The 20,069-nt window shown below is 39.1% G+C and overlaps 1 protein-coding gene across 2 annotated transcripts in view; it reads right to left on the reverse strand.

The window, feature by feature from the left end:
- RPS6KC1 (ribosomal protein S6 kinase C1) overlaps positions 1 to 20,069 on the reverse strand; it is a 158,377-nt gene that overhangs the window by 102,263 nt on the left and 36,045 nt on the right. For both annotated transcript variants that reach the window (XM_045838659.1, XM_045838658.1), the window contains exons 5-6: positions 17,418 to 17,511; positions 3,704 to 4,066 (exon numbers count right to left, since the gene is read on the reverse strand). In XM_045838659.1, coding sequence (XP_045694615.1) covers positions 3,704 to 4,066; positions 17,418 to 17,511 — 457 coding nt within the window. The remainder of the gene's footprint in view (positions 1 to 3,703; positions 4,067 to 17,417; positions 17,512 to 20,069) is intronic.

Consider the following 20,069-nt stretch of genomic DNA (forward strand, 5'->3'; position numbering starts at 1 on the left):
AGACATAGAAGTCCAGGAAGCACAGAGAGTCCCAAACAAGACAGATACAAAGAGGCCCACTCCAAGGCACATCATAATTAAAATGCCAAAGGTTAAAGATAAAGAGAGAATCTTAAAAGCAGCAAGAGGAAAGCAGGGAGTTACCTACAGGGTAGTTCCCATAAGACTGTCAGCTGATTTCTCAAAAGAAACTTTGCAGGCTAGAAGGGATTAGCAAGAAATATTCAAAGTGATGAAAAGCAGGGACCTACAGCCAAGATTGCTCTACCCAGCAAAGATACCATTTAGAATCAGAGGCAGAAAAAGAGCTTCCCAGACAAAAAAATAAACCCAATCATTATTATATGAACTGTTAAAGGGACTTAATTAAGAAAAAGAAGATGATCAAAACTATGAACAATAAAATGTCAATACATACATATCTACCAACTACTGAACCTAAAAAACAAACTAAGCAAACAAAAACAGAGACAGAATCATGGACATGGAGAGTGTTTTCACGGTTGCTAGGTGGGAGGGGGTACAGGAGAATGGGTGATGAGGCGAGGGGATTAAGAAGTACAAATAGGTAGTTGCGATATAGGAAATGGAGTAGCCAAAAAACCTAAGTATGACTCATGTTCATGAACAATGATATAGGGATTGCCTGAGGGAGTGGGGGTGCCAAAAGGAGGGGGGCAAAGGGGAAAAATGAGGACAACTGTAAGAGCATAACCCATAAAACATAATTTAAAAAAAAGGAAAATAGAAAGTTGCTAAGAAAATAGATCTTTGCTCTGGCTGGTGTGAATCAGTGGACTGAGCACCAGCCAGCAAACCAAAAAGCTGCTGGTTCAATCCCCAGTTGTGGTACACACCTGGGTTGCAGGAGGGCCCTCAGTTGCAGGCATGCAAGAGGCAACCAATCAATGTTTCTTTCACACAATGATGTTTCTCTCCCTCCTTCCCCTTCTCTAAAAATACATAAATAAAATCTTTTAAAAAATTAAGAATTAAAGAAATGGTACTATTAACTCAGCAATTACTTTTTTTAAAAAAATAGATTTTAAAAGTTCTCACAGAAAAAGGTTTATAGCTATGTGAGGTGATGGATGCTAACTAAACTTATTGTCAGTGTAAGATTTCACAATATATACATTTATCAAATCATTATGCTCTATAGCTTGAATTTGATACTATATGTCAATTATGTCAATTGAACTGGGCAAAAGTTTTTTTGATAATGTCCATGCATTTGTTAGGAGCAGAATAATACTTTTAAATATAATCCATGGACCAGAAGCACTGCCCTGATATTACATCTGACACATAATTAAATGTGCAACATAACCATGTTACTTTACATGTCCTTTAAAAATTAGAATTCAATGATTATGATTCCACAGTTTGTAGGAACAAAAATTGATCACATTTTGAATAACAATAAAAGGCTACAAGCAATTAGTCTACTATAACTTTTTGGATTTGATGGCACATTAACATCAAAAAACAATCCAGGACAATAATGGGTATTGTGGTTTCAGAAAGAGAGGCACATATTAAATAGAAAAAAATATGGTTGCGCTGGCCAGCGTAGTTTGGTCAGTTGGAGCATTGTCTTGTGGACCGAAAGGTCACAGGTTCAATTCCTGGTCAGGGCACATGCCTAGGCTGCTGTTCAATCCCCGGGGCATATACAAGAGGCAACAGATTGACATTTCTCTTTCACATGATGTTTCTCCCTCTCCCCACCTCCCTGCCTCCCCATCTCTCTAAAAGCAATGAAAACAAAATCCTCCAATGACTATTAAAAAAAATGGTTAAATGATAACATTCTTTAAGATAGAGATCTAGTAGGTTTGATATCAAGTTCTATTGGAGTAATAATTCACCACCCTAATCACAAAGTAACTAAATAATATATTTTTTATTTGCTGATGTGCATCCATAATGCTCATTTTGAAGCAAAGATTTTTATTTTTCTGGTGCCATCAAGTGGTAACATTATGAAGTGTTCTAGGGTTATATGTAAATGACTTTAGACAAAAGAATCACACTGATATGTTTTATCTATGTCAATTAAACACTAGTGATGTTTGAGCACAAAAAATTATCTAAAAAGAAAAGGAAAAAATATCAGAGCAGATTGTTTGCAACTCATGCCTATTTTAAACTCCCAACCCAAAATAAGAGTTAAGACAAAGAAGAAAAATAAGTAGATCTTTAAGACCAGAATGCTTCACTATCAAACAAAAAACCCCAATAGCGCCCTGGCTGATGTGGCTCGGTGGATTGAGCGCTGGCCTGCTAACCAAAGGGTTGCTAGTTCAATTCCCAGTCAGGGCACACGTCTGGGTTCCGGGCCAGGTCACCAGTAGGGGGTATGTGTGAGACGCAAGCACACATTAATGTTTCTCTCCCTCTCTTTCTCCTTCCTTTCCCTTCTCTCTATGAATAAATAAATTATTTTTTAAAAAACCAACAGATTATGAAACTATTTGAAAAACAAGTCTGTATCAAAATGATATATGTTGTACTATCAGTCAAACCAAGAGAAATGCTCCTGTCTGAAACTCCATTAACATGGCTCTAAAATAACTATCTTTAAGCCAGAATGCCACAAGGACAAAGAGATCGAGCGAAAAGATAGCAGCAACAGAAATGCAGGTGACGAGTGGTTACGGACTTGGGGGACCTGCAGCTGCCTGACATGCATGGTGCACAATCTCTCCCAAAGTTCAGAAACTGGTGGCACTAGGCAGCTGTGGACATAAAAGAATTAAAAACAACAGACTTCGTTAAAATTGGTTAAAAAGCAGTTAGCATGCCGCTGACCACACTTCCCCTTCCACGCCATACAACCACATATTCATGTTCACACCACAGGAGAAGGATGCAAGTTTAAATCCGAGGAAGAGGACAACAAAACGCTTCCAGACCACAGGACGCCGGACACAGTGAGGGTAGGATTAAAAAAGCACTAGTAACACAGGACATCGTGGTAATCTGAGTGATACTAACAAGTCGAAGACCACCAAAAAAACAATGAAAATGTTAATTTTCTAGAAAGAAAAGCATGGAAGGAAGGTCTCATCAACCTTCAATGTGTGTGTCTGGGAAGTTGTGTCACTAACTGCAGCACGCTTCGCCCTGCTTCTATAAGGAAAGGGCAAATAATTAAACAAAAACTGATGCTTAAAATATAGGTAAGGTCTTTACTGACTTCAGCAACATTGAACTGCACATGCCCCGTTTCACCCCCATTTGTTAGCTGAGAGTTTGCTCTACTAAACAACAGAACAAAACAGCAGGCAAATCAGAAAACCTTTCACATTCTTACTTAAAAGCCCCTTTCACCTTGTCTATTCAGGCCGCTGAGAGTTACGGCTCTGAAGAATCTCTCTGTCGACACTCCTGAGAGAGGTGAAGGCTGGTGAACACTGACCACGTCAGGGGAAAAAAGGATTTTTCATAACAGAGACTAGAGACTTGATTTTTTTTAAACCCTATTTTGTTGATTAATTGATCAAAGCATATAGTTCAGTATATTTGATACCGTCGTGTAACCAGAGATATACACCTATATACAGGTCACTTAATCTTTAGTTATTTATCATTTCGGTCTGTTTTTACATAGGATTATAACATAAGATATACTTGTATGTATACAACTTCTTTCCCAGATACCAACATAAGAAACATATTAACACAGATAAAACTGTACCTTGAACACCTTCTAGGAGTAAATCAACTCCCTTTCTATAAAAATCAGAAGCAGCTTCATAGTCATCTTCTTCTTCCTTTTTTAAAGCCAACTTTATTAATTCTCCTGCTTTCTCCAAATAATCTCTCTTGCCAAGCTTGGATTTTAAACTGCCAGGAAAGAGGCTACGATTTTCCCGTTCTTCTTCTGTTTTGTTCGGTTCGCTGTCAGGAGCCACAGCCCCTAGTGCTGAAGGATCCGAAGAAAGACTGAGACCAAAAGTTCTAGTGGGAGAACTCTGATTGGAAGCCATTCCATCATCTAACTCAGCAGGAGAATCCGCATCGACAGTGAGAGACACCAGGTCACTGTCACTGGAGAAGCCTGGAAATGTGATCACAACAGTAAACATATTAAATTGAGAAATGACCAAAAGAACACAAATCATGCTGACCATTCATTTTTTCTCATTCTACCCAAGTCAATCAGAAGGGCTGTAATTAATTTACTGTGGAGGTCAGTGTCTAGCAAAATGTTTCAGCTCAGTTCATTCATTTTTGAACTGTCTTTCAGTAACTCCGGAAGACCACCTCCTTGCTGTAACGACCAAGCTAAAACTGAAGACAAGTCTTTACCTAGCCTTGGTGTCAAAAGGAGCCTTTACCACAAGATCTTGTAACCCATTTTTAGAAAGTTGATGCTTGTACATAGTACAGCTGCTATGAACAGTATCATAAGAAAGGGAAAAGAGTAAGAGCTTTAGAGTAAGTAAAAAAAAAAAAAGTTCTTGAAACCCAGCTCTCAAAATGTGTTGTGTGACCAACAGTGAGGGACTTAATGGTATTACTTGTTATGCAGGGCATTAAATGAGGAACAGAGTTAAAGTGGATGAAGCCTAATAGACTATCACTAAATTATATCTATTATAGCAATTATATAATAATTATTTAACTATTAGATGACATATAGTCAGAGGTGTGCTTTCAGGTCACCGTCCACATCTGGAAAATGTATGCCATTTAGTTTTTTTTCTTTTTAAAGAACTTAATTTTTTAATTTTTTTGTTTCAGCCTCTTCCACAGCTTTTGGAGATAGTTTTGGCCTGTATTCATATATTACTTTTCTGACAGAAAATCAGTAATAGGTGCTGTTGAAATTTGTAGCAATGACTTCTCCCATTTCATATAACCAACTTCATGGTGAATGATCATAATCTACAATAATGGTTATTAATCTTTTGGGTCTAAAAGCCTCCCTTTCCATTCTTAAAAATGAATGATGGCCTCAGAGATTCCATTATGTGGATTATATCTGTAAATATTTACCAATCTTGATATTTAAAAAACAAATTGAAAAATTTTGATTAAACATTAAAGCCTGTTACATAACTTTATTTTAACACAATTTTTATTTTTAAAAAGTATATTTTCCAAAACAAAAAATAGTCAGAAAAGTGGCACTGTTTTGCATTTCTACAGATCTTATTAACAGAAGACGGCTAGATTCTCCTATCTGTTCTGTACTCAGTCTGTTGTCAGATGTTGTTCTGGTTGGAGGATTAGAATAAAATGTTACATAGAGATATAATTGAAAACAGTAAATATTAGTAGTCTTTTTAATATTCTCTTTTGATAATATACCATAACTTGATGAGTGGTTGTTTCTTCAAGCTTAGCTGCCATGTAGAATATAAATTCCTATCAGTGAAATTTCTGTTGCTAATACACTCAAATCCATTGGTCTGTCTTAAACACTGAATGGATCTTTTTACCCATTATGAGTGTGTAACTTCACACATTGGTCATTTTGAACATACTGGTTCCCAGAGTTACACAGATCTTCCAAATGGTGACAAATCCCATACTACAATGAGACCACATTTGTTACTATCACCATCAATTTCACCAGAAAATTCTTTATATATCAGAAAACTGTCAAGCTCAAAGTAGAAGACACAAGTTCTCTAAAATTCTAATTTGGGGTAGCAAACTTGAATTTTATCAGTGGCAACAAATACAGTCAGTTGTTTTCCTTCAAGTGTCAGCTCACTTTGTTTACTTTTGAAAAAGTATTTGCCAGACTCCCAGTCAAGATGGCGGCACAGGCAGACATAGCTCACCTCTTCAAACAACTACATCAAAATGACAACAACAACCACTCAGAACCATCAGAAATCGAACTGAATAAAGTCTGACCACTACAGAATTAAAGAAACCACATCCATCAGGACAGGCAGGAGGTGCACAGACTTAGAATGGGCTGGTCCCATACCCATGTGTGGTGGAAAAAATTCAGGAGGGATATCTTGGGAAATGATTCCCAGCTCAGGATTCCAATGCTAGGATTTTAAGTTCCCACAACTTTTGGCTGCAAAAACCAGCAGGGATTGAGTTAGTGAAAGAAACTTCTGGAGCCCCAAGCAGTCCCTCTTAAAGAACCCACACACAGTTCACCTACTCAGACTCACTCCCTGAGCTCTAGCACCACAGTAGCAGCTTGAAAGGCACAGCATACAGGGAGAAACTAAAGTGTCTGGCATCAAGGTAAGCAAAGGCCCTTGTCTTTTTCCATAAAGCCACAGAGCCAGCAAGCTGAGATTCCATTAACCTGGCTAATACTGTTTGACCTGCCTTGAAGATTCCCAAAGACTCTGCTCCACCCAACTTACAGCCCTGTCCAAGTTGCTTTTCCATATGAATGGCTGGTCTTGGCTCATGCTTCACAACTTCCAAAATCCTCTCAAACAAGCAACACCTGGCCTCAGTTAAGCCCCTGGCCCAGCACTAGCAGCAGCTGGCCTAGATTCACAGCTTGGCTTCTCCAAGCCCAGCACAACTAACAGCCATCTCAGATTGCTTCATAGCTCAGGAAGAGTGACTGAAAAACACAAGTGGGAGCTAACCTGGGCATTCACCACTGGGGAAAGCCCAGGGCCAGGGCACCCAGTGAATAGCTACAGACCATGTCAGAGCACCACCACACTACCCCTGCACAGCTGATTCTGCACAGAGGGCTGAGGGTGGTGGTCAGTGGTCACAGCCAATCCTTGCAGCTGACTGGCCTGGGTAAATCCTTCCCATTGATTTACCAACAGCAACCAAGGCTCAACTACAAGAGAAGGGTGTACTCAAACACACATGAAGGGTACACCTCAAGCACCCAGCCTGGGTGATAGGGGAGGCTGTGCCACTGGACCCTACAGTACACCTACTACATTAGGCCACATTACCAAGACACAGCGTCCAAGTAGTTCTACCTAATACACAGAAATAAACACAGAGAGGCTGCCCAAATGAGGAGACAAAAAAACATGGCCCAAATGAAAAAACAGATCAAAATTCCAGAAAAAGAGCTAAACAAAATGGAGATAAGCAATCTATCAGATGCAGAAGTCAACACACTGGTTATAAGGATGTTCAAGGAACTTAGTGAGGCCCTCAGCAGCATAAAAAAGACTCAGTCAGAAACAAAGGATATACTCACTGAAATAAAGAAAAATTTACAGTAAAAGAGCACTAGGGTGGATTAGGCCGAGAATCAAATCAATGATATGGAACACAGGAAGCAAAACACAACCAATCAGAACAACAAGAAGAAAAAGGAACCCCCTAAAATGAACATAGTAAAAGCAGCCTCTGGGACAACTTCAAGAGGTACAACATTCTTATCAGAGGAGTGCCAGAAGGAAAAGAGAAACAGCATGAAATTGGAAATCTATTTGAAAAAATAATGAAAGAAAACTTCCCTAGTTTGGTGAAGGACATAGACATAGAAGTCCAGGAAGCACAGAGAGTCCCAAACAAGACAGATACAAAGAGGCCCACTCCAAGGCACATCATAATTAAAATGCCAAAGGTTAAAGATAAAGAGAGAATCTTAAAAGCAGCAAGAGGAAAGCAGAGAGTTACCTACAGGGTAGTCCCCATAAGACTGTCAGCTGATTTCTCAAAAGAAACTTTGAAGGCTAGAAGGGACTAGCAAGAAATAGTCAAAGTGATGAAAAGCAAGACCTACAGCCAAGATTGCTCTACCCAGCAAAGATACCATTTAGAATCGAAGGGCAGAAAAAGAGATTCCCAGACAAGAAAAACTAATGGAGTTCATCATCACCAAACCATTATTGTATGAAACACTAAAGGGTGTTATTTAAGAAAAAGAAGATCAAAACTATGAACAATAAAATGGCAGAAATGCATATCTATCAACAATTAAATCTAAAAAACTATGCAAACAAGAACAGAGACAGAATCATGTGTACAGAGAGCCTTTTGATGGTTGTCAGATGGGAGAGGGGAGTGGGGGAATGGATGAAGAAGTGGGAGAGTTAAGAAGTACAAATAGGTAGTTACAGAATAGCCATGGGGATGCAAAGTACAGTGCAGAAAATGGAGTAGCCAAAGCACTTATATGTATGTCCAATAGACATGAACAATGGTGGGGGGACTGCCTGAGGGAGAGTGGGTGCTGGGTGGAGGGGGCAAAGGGAAAAAAATCAGGACAACTTTATAGGATAATCAATGAAATATAATTTTAAAAAATATTTATAAAAGTAAAAAAATTTTTTAAATAAAAAAATATTTGCCGAATTCCCAATTCTGAATAACAACAGTTTGTGAATCATCCTTTAAGCAAAAATGGTGTTCTAGCAAAGAAGCAGCTAGTTCGTGGCTCAAACATCTTCACAGGTACTGTTCTGTACGACAACCATGGCAGTTCAGTCTGCAGAAGTGTTTTATACACACTTCCATTTCGTCACACAGAATATCAAAAAGGCATGTACCCAAAGATGGAGATTTAATGAAGTTAAGTTTTTCCTACTTTAGCAAAGACACTCATTGCACCAGCACCACCGCAAGTGTGTGCCCTAATCACTGACGCAGGCTGGGGTCACTGTTCCCATTCACACTCCCGCACAGCGGTTTTATCCACCATTGTTTCTGCGTCATCAGTGCAGGCATCAATCAACACAGCAGAAGGCGAGCATTTCCTAGATGCCTTGGGACTCCCTGAAAAGATCTCAGGAATACCCAGGGGTCTTTCTAAAGACCATACTTCGGGGGCCACTGATCTACACAATCAAAAGAGACCGGCAATTGGGTTATTAGGCTCGGAAACAGCTGAGAGCTGCATCACCCTTGAATGCTGACTGCCAAGTTTCTCAGAAAACTCAATATATTAAGAAGGAAATCATTTCCTCAGTGACTCAAAATTAAAGGTGAATTGGACTATATTATTCTAGATCAGGGATCAGCTAACTTTTCCGAGGGCCAGAGAGTAAATATTTTAGGCTTTGTGGGCCGTCTTTCACAACTAGCAGCACTGCTGTGATAGCACAAAAGCTGCCGCAGACAATACATGAATGACCACACACGGCTGGGTTCCAATACAACTTTACGGATGTTGAAGTTTGAATTCCAGGTAATTTGCACACGTCACAAAATAATATTCTTTTGAACTTTGTCAACATTTAAAACATAAAAACCATTCTTAGCTTTTAGGTCATAGAAAAACAGATGACAGGCGAGATCTGGCCCACAGGCTATACTCCGTCAACCCCGATTACGCAGACTTCACGTCAAATAAAGTAAGTTACGGTAAACACTTATTACTGGAAGCTAGACTCAAATTTCTAATCAGTTTTAGACATGACTCTGGCACCCTGTCAATATATTCTGTTTTCAGTGTTTTTCTTTCAAATCCTCAGAATGCCCACAAAGAACTTTTTGATTTTTAATTTTTAAAAATTTTGGTGGGTGGTGCTGGTTAACAAAATTATGCGGGTTTCAGGTACAAATTCCACACCACACCATCTGTATGCTGTGTTGTGTTCACCACCCCAAGTCAAGTCTCCTCCAGCACCATTTACCCCCATGCCCTCCTCCACCTCCTCCCACCCCTCTGGAAGTAATTTTGAAGTACAAACTTCCAGTTAGAAAATATGTAAGTTATGGGGACATAATGTACACCGTGGCAACTATACTAATAATCCTGTACTGCATATTTGAAAATTGCTTAGAGTAGATCTTAAAAGTTCTCCTCACAAGAAAAATATCTGTAACTCTGTACGTACAGTGGCACACATCAGTTAGACTCACCGAGGTGATCATTTCGCAATACAGTGGGGCCCTTGAACCACATAGGGGCTAGGGGCACCAGCCCCCCACCCTGTGCAGTTGAAAATACACATATACCTTTTGACTCCCCCAAAACTTAACTACAGCCTCTCAGTATCCACAGGGGATTGGGTCCAAGACCCCCCGCAGATACCAAAACGCAGAGATGCTCAAGCCCCTTTTGTAGAATGGCACAGAACAGCGCACACCATCAGCCCTCTGCACCCTCAAATACCCCACCTCAGTGAGAAACAATGTGCAATCTGCAGCTGGTCGAACCCACAGATGTAAAACCTGGGGATGTGAAGGACCAGCTAACTGTATATTTACATTTTTTAAAAATCTGCATATAAGTAGACCCACGCAGTTCAAGCCTGTGTTTGTTCACGGATCCACTGGGCATATAAACATTCAATCATTATGTTGTACAACTGAAACTAATATAATGTTGTTATGTCGATTATAAAAATGAAATTAGATCAGAAAAGTAAGACCATGATAATACCAAGGAGAAAGTCAGACAGCAAAATAAAGTAAGCAATAAATATTCTATACAAATTGTTTCAATTTCTACCTAATTCTAAAAGAAGAATCTTTCAAAGAAAGCAAGCAAATAAAGCTAATGAGTTAGGAAGGGGAATTGTTTTTTAGCCTGACTGGGGGAAGCAAAGGGAAATAAAAAGACTTCTTGTTTAACCTTTTTGGGTGATAATCTGGCAATACATATCAGATGCAAAAAAGTATTTATATGACCAAGAAATTCAGCAATTTATACCAAAAACAATCAGAGATATGAAAAGAGGTCTCTATGTAAGCCTATCCACCACAAAAAAAAAAGTGAAAATTTTGCAATGACAAATTTCTAACAATAGGAGATTATGGTTTGTACTTATAAAATACTGTACAGCTATTAAAAAGTATGTTATAGAAGAATGTTTAATGCGAAAGTATTCACAGTCCACTATGCAAGAATGACAAACTGTAAAGCAGTATATATACACACACACATATACATATATACATATACACAAATACATAGACACACACATATACACACATACTATAGTGCTAATGTAAAAACACAAATGCCAGAAAAAAGCTAGAAAGCTACACTAGACACTAAAAGTAATTTTCTCTGTAAGGTGGGATTGCAGATGATGCTAATCACACTCCTCATATGTGGATGGCAAGTCCTTCAGGCTCGGTACATGAAGACCACCAGGGCAGATGCAGCAAGGGCGAAAACTGAGACTCTAAGAAGTCATCGTTCAGGAAATACTGACCTGGAAACATTATCCAGCTGCCAGTGCCTAGGAATTCCTCACTCAAGAAAGAGAAGACAGAAGTGATATAAAGCCAGATCCGTCAGCACACCAACCCCTGACACCTCCCTGCCTACCCTCTTCCTTTAATTTTCCCCCACAGACGCACCCTGCCGTTCCTGAGAAACCCAACCCTGGCGCATCCCCTCAGCCACTCACTGCACCCCACCATCGTTTCTGGTCATCTCTGATGCTCTTCTCTTCCGTGGTTAAGCAGTTTCTAAATTCCCTTCTTCGCAATGAAGTATTCCCCAAACAGTAAATAAAGTCAAAAGCTACATATACTCAGTAACTAGATTATTCCTCTTAATATGCCTACTTAATACAATGCTTGCTCAAGTCCTGGAAATCTCAGTCCTGTCACTCAACCTTTTTTACACACAACTAAATTTCCCAGGAAGTGGAGACGGAAGTAAGACATGGGGAGCAGCAAGCAAAACGTTCTCAGTTAAGATGAGCGGGAAGGAAACTGTCGATAAGGCAGAGCAACAACTGGCAATACAGAGACTATGTGTCAAAACTTAAACCAACCTGAAGTCAACCATGTTTCAAGGGGCCCCCTGGGCCATTATAAGAGGGAAAGGTCCGTCTTTCACCACCACCACCAAGTCAAAACCCTAAGCTTTTTCCGCAAAGGATAAGGGGGGGGGGGGGGGGTCAAAGGGTCTATGAAGCGTTCTGCCTCCGGATCCATTTCACAGACATTCAAGTCTCAGGGCTATTGGAGGCCCCGGGTGACTGGCTGAAAAGCAGCAACGGGCACGAGAGGTTTATTTAGCCTCCCAGTCCACCTACCCGCCCTCACCTTCTGCGCTTTGAACTGCTCAGAGTAGAGCAGACCAGGGCAATCTGTCTAGGACAGCATCTCTGAAAGACAGGCCTCAGGGGAAAGGCTGAGTGGCCACAAAATAAATCTTTATACTATAAACTATCAGAAATCTGTATTTGAAGACCATGTGCAAAAAGACCTCAGTTTTCTTTAGAACAACAGGTGGTCTCTCATGGTTGACTATATATAAAATCCATGGCCTTGTTATTACTAGCTGACAGCTTTCCCCGAGCTCTGAGGCTCACCTATGGCCAGTCAACAAAAGGGAATTTCACTTTTCCCAGTAGCGATGACTCCTGCTTCTCACACAAAGCAGGACATCTAGCCAGCAGGACAAAGGTCCCCTGAGACGGAAGAAATACCTATCAGTCTCCATCAAGAAACACGCCCTCATAAAAGTGATCTTAAGTGAATACCTAAATCTAAAATAGTTAAGATTATTATGTTAGTTAGGATTCCTGTACTCGATCACCAGCTCATCATTTAATAATAGCTACTGTTGCCGAAAGAACCGTTCCTTTGACATTTCACATTCTGATGACATGTCCTGGGGACAGGTCTATGTTTCACCCTTGAAATTCTGTGAAAACAGCATCGGAATATCTTCTGTGTACTTGATGAAAACCAGACTGAGCTCAGAAAACAACACATTCATCACAATTACAACCCTCACACTGTTACCTTAGCGCGAACAACCGAGACCTATGAGGGGGCTTCCCTTGCTGCCTACGGAACTTTCTGCGCTGCTGCTCTCCCCAGTTCTTCTCTGCAAACCACGCCTGTTCGTCGCTGGCATGCCAGTGGCTCCCAGAGAGCTTTCTGTACCACACACATTCTGTCTCCTCTCCATAACACTAAGTCTCCATTTCACAAACACACTTCCATGATTGCTATTCAATACCTGGAGTGCCTTGCCTGCCTTAGGCACATGGCTTACCTTCTCCAAATTTCCAGTTTTCATGGTTAACTAAAAGATTTATCTATATGTTCCCTAATGTTCTTCTACTCTAAAAAACCCATTCCCACGATGCAGCATAACTTTTTATTGGCCTCACCCAACCCCAAAGCCCTAATTTTTCAACATTATCTTCAATAACCCAGGGTTGTAAGAGTCAATATTTGCAATTTGTATCATTTGTTTTACATGCATATATACACACAATAACACATTCTCATTTGTATTTACCTTGAGAGTAATGACCCGTACTTCTTTCCTATTTATTTTAAGCTTCTTTATCAAAGAAAATTCAACTAATAAAGAACAGTGAATAAAAGTTAAGTAGATAAGAAAAAAAGGAACTTCAAACTGAATAAACTTACTCTAATGTAATCCAGGGCCCAGACTAATTCCAGTAACAAGATTTGGAGTTCTCATGGTGCCACCTAGTGGGCATTTGCTATAAATTCTACTTTAAATTATTTAGACGTGTATTTCGTCATCTTACAGTACATGTAGTGCATAGATTTTAAGTTTGTCTTAAATATATACTTAGGTTACTAAGTAGCAAAAAACCTGAAGATTATTCTTTTATAAAATTATCCTGCCTCAAAACATCAACTTTAAATCATCTACATGAAAACAACACAAATAATAAAAAGTAAAAGAATACATAATAAAAAGGTATTTTAATACAGAACTTTTTCAAACTTAGATAACTACACCTTTCTAATTAGTCCCCCCAACATAATATAATGTTGGGTACATTTAATGTCTTAAATATGATTTACATTATTCAGTTTCACATATATTAATTATAATCTTCAAGTTTATCTACATAATGGAAAAAATTATTACCCTACCACCAAATAAACACACAAATCTTGCACAGAGAATTATTTTATGAGTTCACTTACATACACCAGCAATAGATGCCATTTCTCTCAAAATGTACATTTCATTTACTCTAAAATAACTAATTCAAGACAGCATAATAAATCCTTTCTTGAGTCTATAATTGTTAGAATACACACTTAGGAGCTCCTAATACACAATTTACAAATTAAAAGAAAATGTAGATTTGACTACTCCAGGAGACATTTAAGAATATTCACCCTTAAGATCTGCTACACATAAGAAGTTGATCTCTCAATTTGTATTTGTGGTTATGATCACCTAATTATTTTCTCTTATTTGCTGCATACACCTGGAAAGTGTCCCTCCCAGAACTGCAAAGGAAATAAAGTAATGTACTAGGAAGAGGAAATGACACAGGTTCCCAGATGAGACTGTGCCGACATCAAAGGCTCCAGTATCGAGGCCAGCATGGCAGTAAAGCAACCTACATCCTTCCAACAGGCCCACAGATGAGAGAAACATGTCAGGAAGCCCGACTCCCATGCATCATTCTGGCCGGGTTTTCACAAATGTCAGTAACTTCATAGCTAACTTTAATCCAACAAATGATGAAAGTTTAAAAAGGAAATAAGATGTTAACAATCAATTGAACCTTTCTTCCATGAGAAAAGATATAGTTTAATTTCTCCGAACAAAGAAGATGAAGAGTAACCAGAATTTCACTTTAAAAACATAAAATATTAACTTTTTATCTAAAAACCTACTGAATAACCCTATAATTTTCAATTTCATATTAGATAAACTATATTTACCAGTTAATTACCGAATTACTGGTTTTATCAAACCCTATGGGGCTTTCCTCCATCCCACTGTACTATAAAATAAGGTTACACCACTAGGCAGCTCCTCGTTTTCCTGGGAAAACTTTCTTTCAAGGTGACGTAAAACATGTTGATTGCATTTTTATGGTACTAATAAAAATAATGATCCCTTAGCCTCTGCATCTGTTCTCTCAGGTGATAGCCTTGCCATGTCATTCTAACTCTACCTGAAGGACCTTGAAACAGCCGACTAGATATTAAGATTTGCCCTTCTGGCTCATTCCACTGGCAAACGAGATCACAAGTATGAAAAATGAATCCACCTTCAAAACACCATTTAAAACACTGCCCTCAGAGGAGCTCTTATGGAACGAATCACCTCCTCACATCTTGGCTCCAAACCCACCCCACAAGCACGTGCCAGCCACAGGCCCTGCGCAGCCCCCCTCTCACTCACTGCACACCGGTGGGGCCTGGCGGGCGGCCAGCCTTCCCGCTCCCGCTCTCGCGCTGGAGGCCCCTCCCTCGGCTGTCTTCAGGGTTCACAGACCTGTCTGTACGAAAGCACATCTTCCACGTGCCAGGATGCCACACAACCACATGATACTTAAAAGTCCCTTCCCCTCTCAAATAGCAGTAAGTTTGTAAGCCGTCTGACATTCTGATCTGTCTTTGTCAACAAGGTGTCTTTCAGCAGGATTAATTAGCCAGGCACAAACACTTTTAAAGGAAGGGGGTAAAAAGCATAAGCATCCACAGCATTTCCAGTCCCATGTTTTTTGTTATCAGTGGATCACGGTGCATTTTAGAAAAGGTAAGAGTGTTGGAAAACAAAATGATGCCCTGAAAGGATAAATTGTCACTATTACTTTTAGGTCTCGTAAGTCTTTTCCTGAGTTTTTAATAAAAATGTTGCCCCTAATTTCTCTCATAAAAGCATATTCCCAGAAGAGAAATCCTTCCAAACAAAACCCATCTTTCTGAAACTTGGACGGCCAACTCTGAAACAGCTGTTTTCCATGGGCAGCCCATTCCGCCCTGCTTGTCCCAGGCAGTCCTGGTTTATGCCTGCCATCTGACTGTACTTATTAACAGCATCCTCACTTCTCAGAAGTCTCCCAGACTTCTGAGTCTCCCAGACCATAAATTACTAACTCACTTAGCTTTAGGTTGTATGCCCTTTAATATAAATACAGCCACCTTTTTACACAGAAGAGCTTTGCATCTGTTAGAACACCATCCCAAGGAAAGTCACTCCTAATAATAACGCCCCTCCTTCTCCCTCCTAGACTATGGCGAAGGACGAAAGATCTCTCTCTGCATTGCTCCCCTCCCTGATACTTCACAGCAAAACAGGCTCCTGAACACTGCTCTCGCACCTCGGCTGACTCCCACCTAGCAACAAAGCTTTTTTATGGCTGCCAACAGAACATAACCATTCCCAAATCACACGACCTTCGTGTCCTGTACCACAAAACAAAAAGAGAAAGCGAAAACATTCTTCAATTTCCAAGATCTGTACTCCTTGTTGAATACTCTCCTACAAATATGTTTAACTGTCCTATTTGTCCTCTACTGAACATCATCAAATCAGCACATTTCACAGGCGGAAAACACTCTCCCTATTTCTCAGGAGGAGGGTGTCTCTGAGGCAACAGCCGGGTCAGGTTACCCCAGAGAAGTCACGTTCCAAGGAGACTGGCTCTGGAGGGAGAATCACACTGGAGACTCAGTGGAGATCCTGGGCCTGAGGGCCCCGAACGTTACACAGAACACTGGCTTTAAGTTAATGAACTTGCTTTGAAGTCAACAGAGGCCACCATGAAAAACCAGAAAAGTTAATCACTTCTCAACACAGAAACCAACAGAAAAATGTATTTCAGTGCATCAGCCTGCACAATGGGTGGGGACGTGTTGCTCCTGCCAAATCAGGATGGGGCTTCACAGCGAGAGCTCTACGTCAGTTTGTCTGTCTGCACAGGACGTCTGCACGCAGGCCCCAGGGACGCATCGCTGCAGTGGGAGGGCTGCCTCCCACCTCTTGTTTCACGAAACACCCTCCTCTGCTGGAAACTCCCACTTGTGAAAGAGATCAAGAAATATCATCTAGTTGTGATTTCTCGTTTATATAAACCAGGCCTAAGGCGAGTCAAACAAATCCAATTAACTATCTTTAAAGACTCTCCCCATCCCTGTCCCCAAATCCTTTTTTTAATTCCAAAATGTTCCCGGAAAGAAAACTAGCAAGGGAAATCCCAAAATCCAAAAATGAGTGTACTTTAAATCTTCATAAAAATTCAAGGATGACCTAACAGAGGAATAAAACACAAGAGTGAACATTCTTGAATTAAAGTGATTAAAAGTACAAAAATTGCTTTGGTTTAGACTCATGTAATCCTAAAAGATATCAAAAACACTAAAACTGCTTTAGATTTTTCTTTTCTGGGTACATGACTAAACTTTTAAAGCCAGTCTTGAAATTAACTGTCTAAAAGTCAGATGCTACTACATAAACTTAATAAGCAAGTCATTCTTATTCTAGAGGATACATATTCTAAACATTCATTATACCGCATTTCATCAAATCTAAGATGGCATGAATTGTAGGAGGAATCATTACCTTATACATCACTAAGAAAGAAAAAGCTGTCAATGAAATGTAAGATATCATCAACCCAATATAATGCACCAAATATCAGTGATGTTAAAATGTAAAAAAATGTAGAATCTTAGAATGAAATATTCTCAAATTCCTACATCCATTTATTTTTTGCAATGTAAATATGATTTATAGCCTTCTGCAGTCAGAATCATTGAAATGAATAAAATAAAATTAAATAAATAAAATTTCTTACCTTCTGTACTGCACTCGGGAAAGCTATCAGTGAAAGAATCCGAATAAGCTTCAACAGGACCAATCAACTCAGAACCATCGCTAACTATTCCACCCTAAAAAGATCAGAGTAAATGCATTTCATTGTCAAAGAGTATTTTTTAAAAAATCAGTAATAAATGAACTACTATAATCTCAACTGAGTATGCACAAGGACTACAAAAACGATTCACCTATTAAATTAGATTATAATTGCTATTTTTAAAAACTCAACAAAAATATCAATATTGGTTCATCAGTTTTAACAAATGTACCACACCGATGTAATATGTTAACAACACAGAAATTCTGTGAGGGAGTAGGGGAATATATGGGAAAACTCTGTACCTTCTGCACAATTTCTCTACAAACATAAACTGCTCTAAAATATTATTTTAAAGTTCAACAGGAATATTATCATGTTTATAGCAGTAATACATGGCTTTTTACAAAAGCTTATTTTTTAAAATCTCTCAAAAGTACTCATTAAAAAAATACAGAAAGAGAAAACCCAACCATCTAAAGAATACTGTTCAGAATCCTTAGTAACTGCTCCTATTCCAATTACTGATAAATGACGAACTCCATTAGGAAGTAACTTAATTTTGTCAAATTAAAAACTACAATATATCACACAGCATCTCCAGGAGAGCCCAGAAGTGACTTAAATTTGAAAACCACTTCAATACAATGTAAGGGAAACTAAATAAATTTAAAATATCTTTATTAAAGACACACAATGTTAATAATTTAAAATTGATTTCTCAATGTGACCATTATTTAATTCTATATCTAAGTTTGCAAATTCAAGCCTCAGAAAGCTACTTCCTCTTCCTTACATGTAACTAGAGAACGCTATTGGCAGGTGAGTGGCCGTGGTGCGGTTCTGTGCTGTGGCTTCGTGCGCTGCTCCGGTCATGAGAACGCGGGCTCGTGATCTTTAAGTGCTGTAACTACAGTGACAGCTCTCCTGCTCCCAAACATTCCTTCCAGAAGAGCGAAACCCAGGAGAAGTACAAAACCCGTTTCCTCCCTGTGTCAACACAAAGAATTCAACAACTATCTTCCCCTAATCGAAGTCTTCCTGCCAGCTTATCTTTAAGAGAAATTTGAAGTGGTCCTTCTCAAATTACAAAACTTAACGTCCTAGAGTATTAAATGAACGAAGACTTTAAAAACAAATATTTTTTAGAAGCAAGAGTTTATATTACTCTATTCTATTCTTATTAAAATATTCCAATCACAGTTTTACAGCTAAATTTTTCTCAAAAAAAGAGTACCTATTCTAGACAAAGCCATCCTTTGAACATCAAAACTAAATTTTAAGAAAATATGGAAATATTCTTGAGAATTTTAATACACAAAGTTGATTTTATTTAACATAAAGTGACCCAACTATTAACTTCTTCTATCACTAGGTGGATAGTGACTTTAAGCTACCTACCTGTAAAATGGAAATGATGCTTGTAAGTAACTCAAGGAATTGTTAGGTCTAAAAGATTTCCTATCTGTCAAGTTTTTAGAACAATGTAAGTACTCAAGATTTTTTGTTATTGTTATTAAAAACTGATATAAGATCTGCTTATAAAACTAAAACTGAAAAAAATGTTTCAGCTAATAATCCTAAAAAATCTATTTACCTAATTTAACAAGCAATATATACAAAATAATAAATAAATAACACTATACCAAATAAAGAATAAATCTTTAATGAAACAAAGTAATAATGAAAACTGCTGTGTAGGCACTACAGGGAAGTCAGGAAAATATGCCACAATTCCATCTTAACTCTCTACTTCAAACATTAACTTTATAGGGTGACTGATCGTGCAGTAAAAAGGAACTCTGGTCCCATAGCCTCTCAATGGTGATGGTAATGAGAGTCAGTCTGAAGGGGAAGGAGTTCCGGTATGGTAGTATATTCTACCATATAGTGTTTGGTGGATCAGCAAACACTCTCCCAAAAGACAATAACATAACAACCATTAGAGAGCTCTGGAACTTGATCAAAAACATAAAGCAAAGGAAGAAGTGTTACTCATGAAAAAGTACAAAACCACAGGTAAGAACTGTGGGAGGCTACGGCATTCTGGCCTGGGGTTGCTACCATCTTCCATCCCAGCTGGGTTGCCATGGTAATTATTCAAGGGCAAGGCAAGCTTCTAAAACCAGCAGATTCACTTGCAGAGGAGGCAGGCATGATTTTGATTGAAGCACACACACACAAAATCTACCCAAAACAGCATTATCAGTAATAGTAGCCATCTCAGTGCCAAACAAATGTCAAGGAAGGGAGTGGCTCAGCAAGCATAAGCTGTGGCAAGCAAAGGACCAAAACATGACTAGTCAGACATTTACCAGGGAGATCCAGAAAATAACACAGCATAGGGGTTCTTAATAAACTCCCTACCCATCTGTGCAGGAGGGGCCAGAGAGAGATCACGCTGCCTACAAACCCCTGGCAAACGACACACATGCAGAGCCAAGTCCACGGAGGCCCAAAGGAAAATAAAACTCAGGACAAACATAAAACTGCTGGAACTTTGAAAACAAAGAATCATCAGCATAAGGAAGCAGCATGAAAAGAAACAAAATGTTTAAGTACAAGCAAAGACCAAACACTGGCTGCCCACTA

Source organism: Phyllostomus hastatus, unplaced genomic scaffold, assembly GCF_019186645.2.
Source record: "Phyllostomus hastatus isolate PE091 unplaced genomic scaffold, TTU_PhHast_1.1 phas_contig_283, whole genome shotgun sequence".
NCBI classification, from domain to species: domain Eukaryota; kingdom Metazoa; phylum Chordata; class Mammalia; order Chiroptera; family Phyllostomidae; genus Phyllostomus; species Phyllostomus hastatus.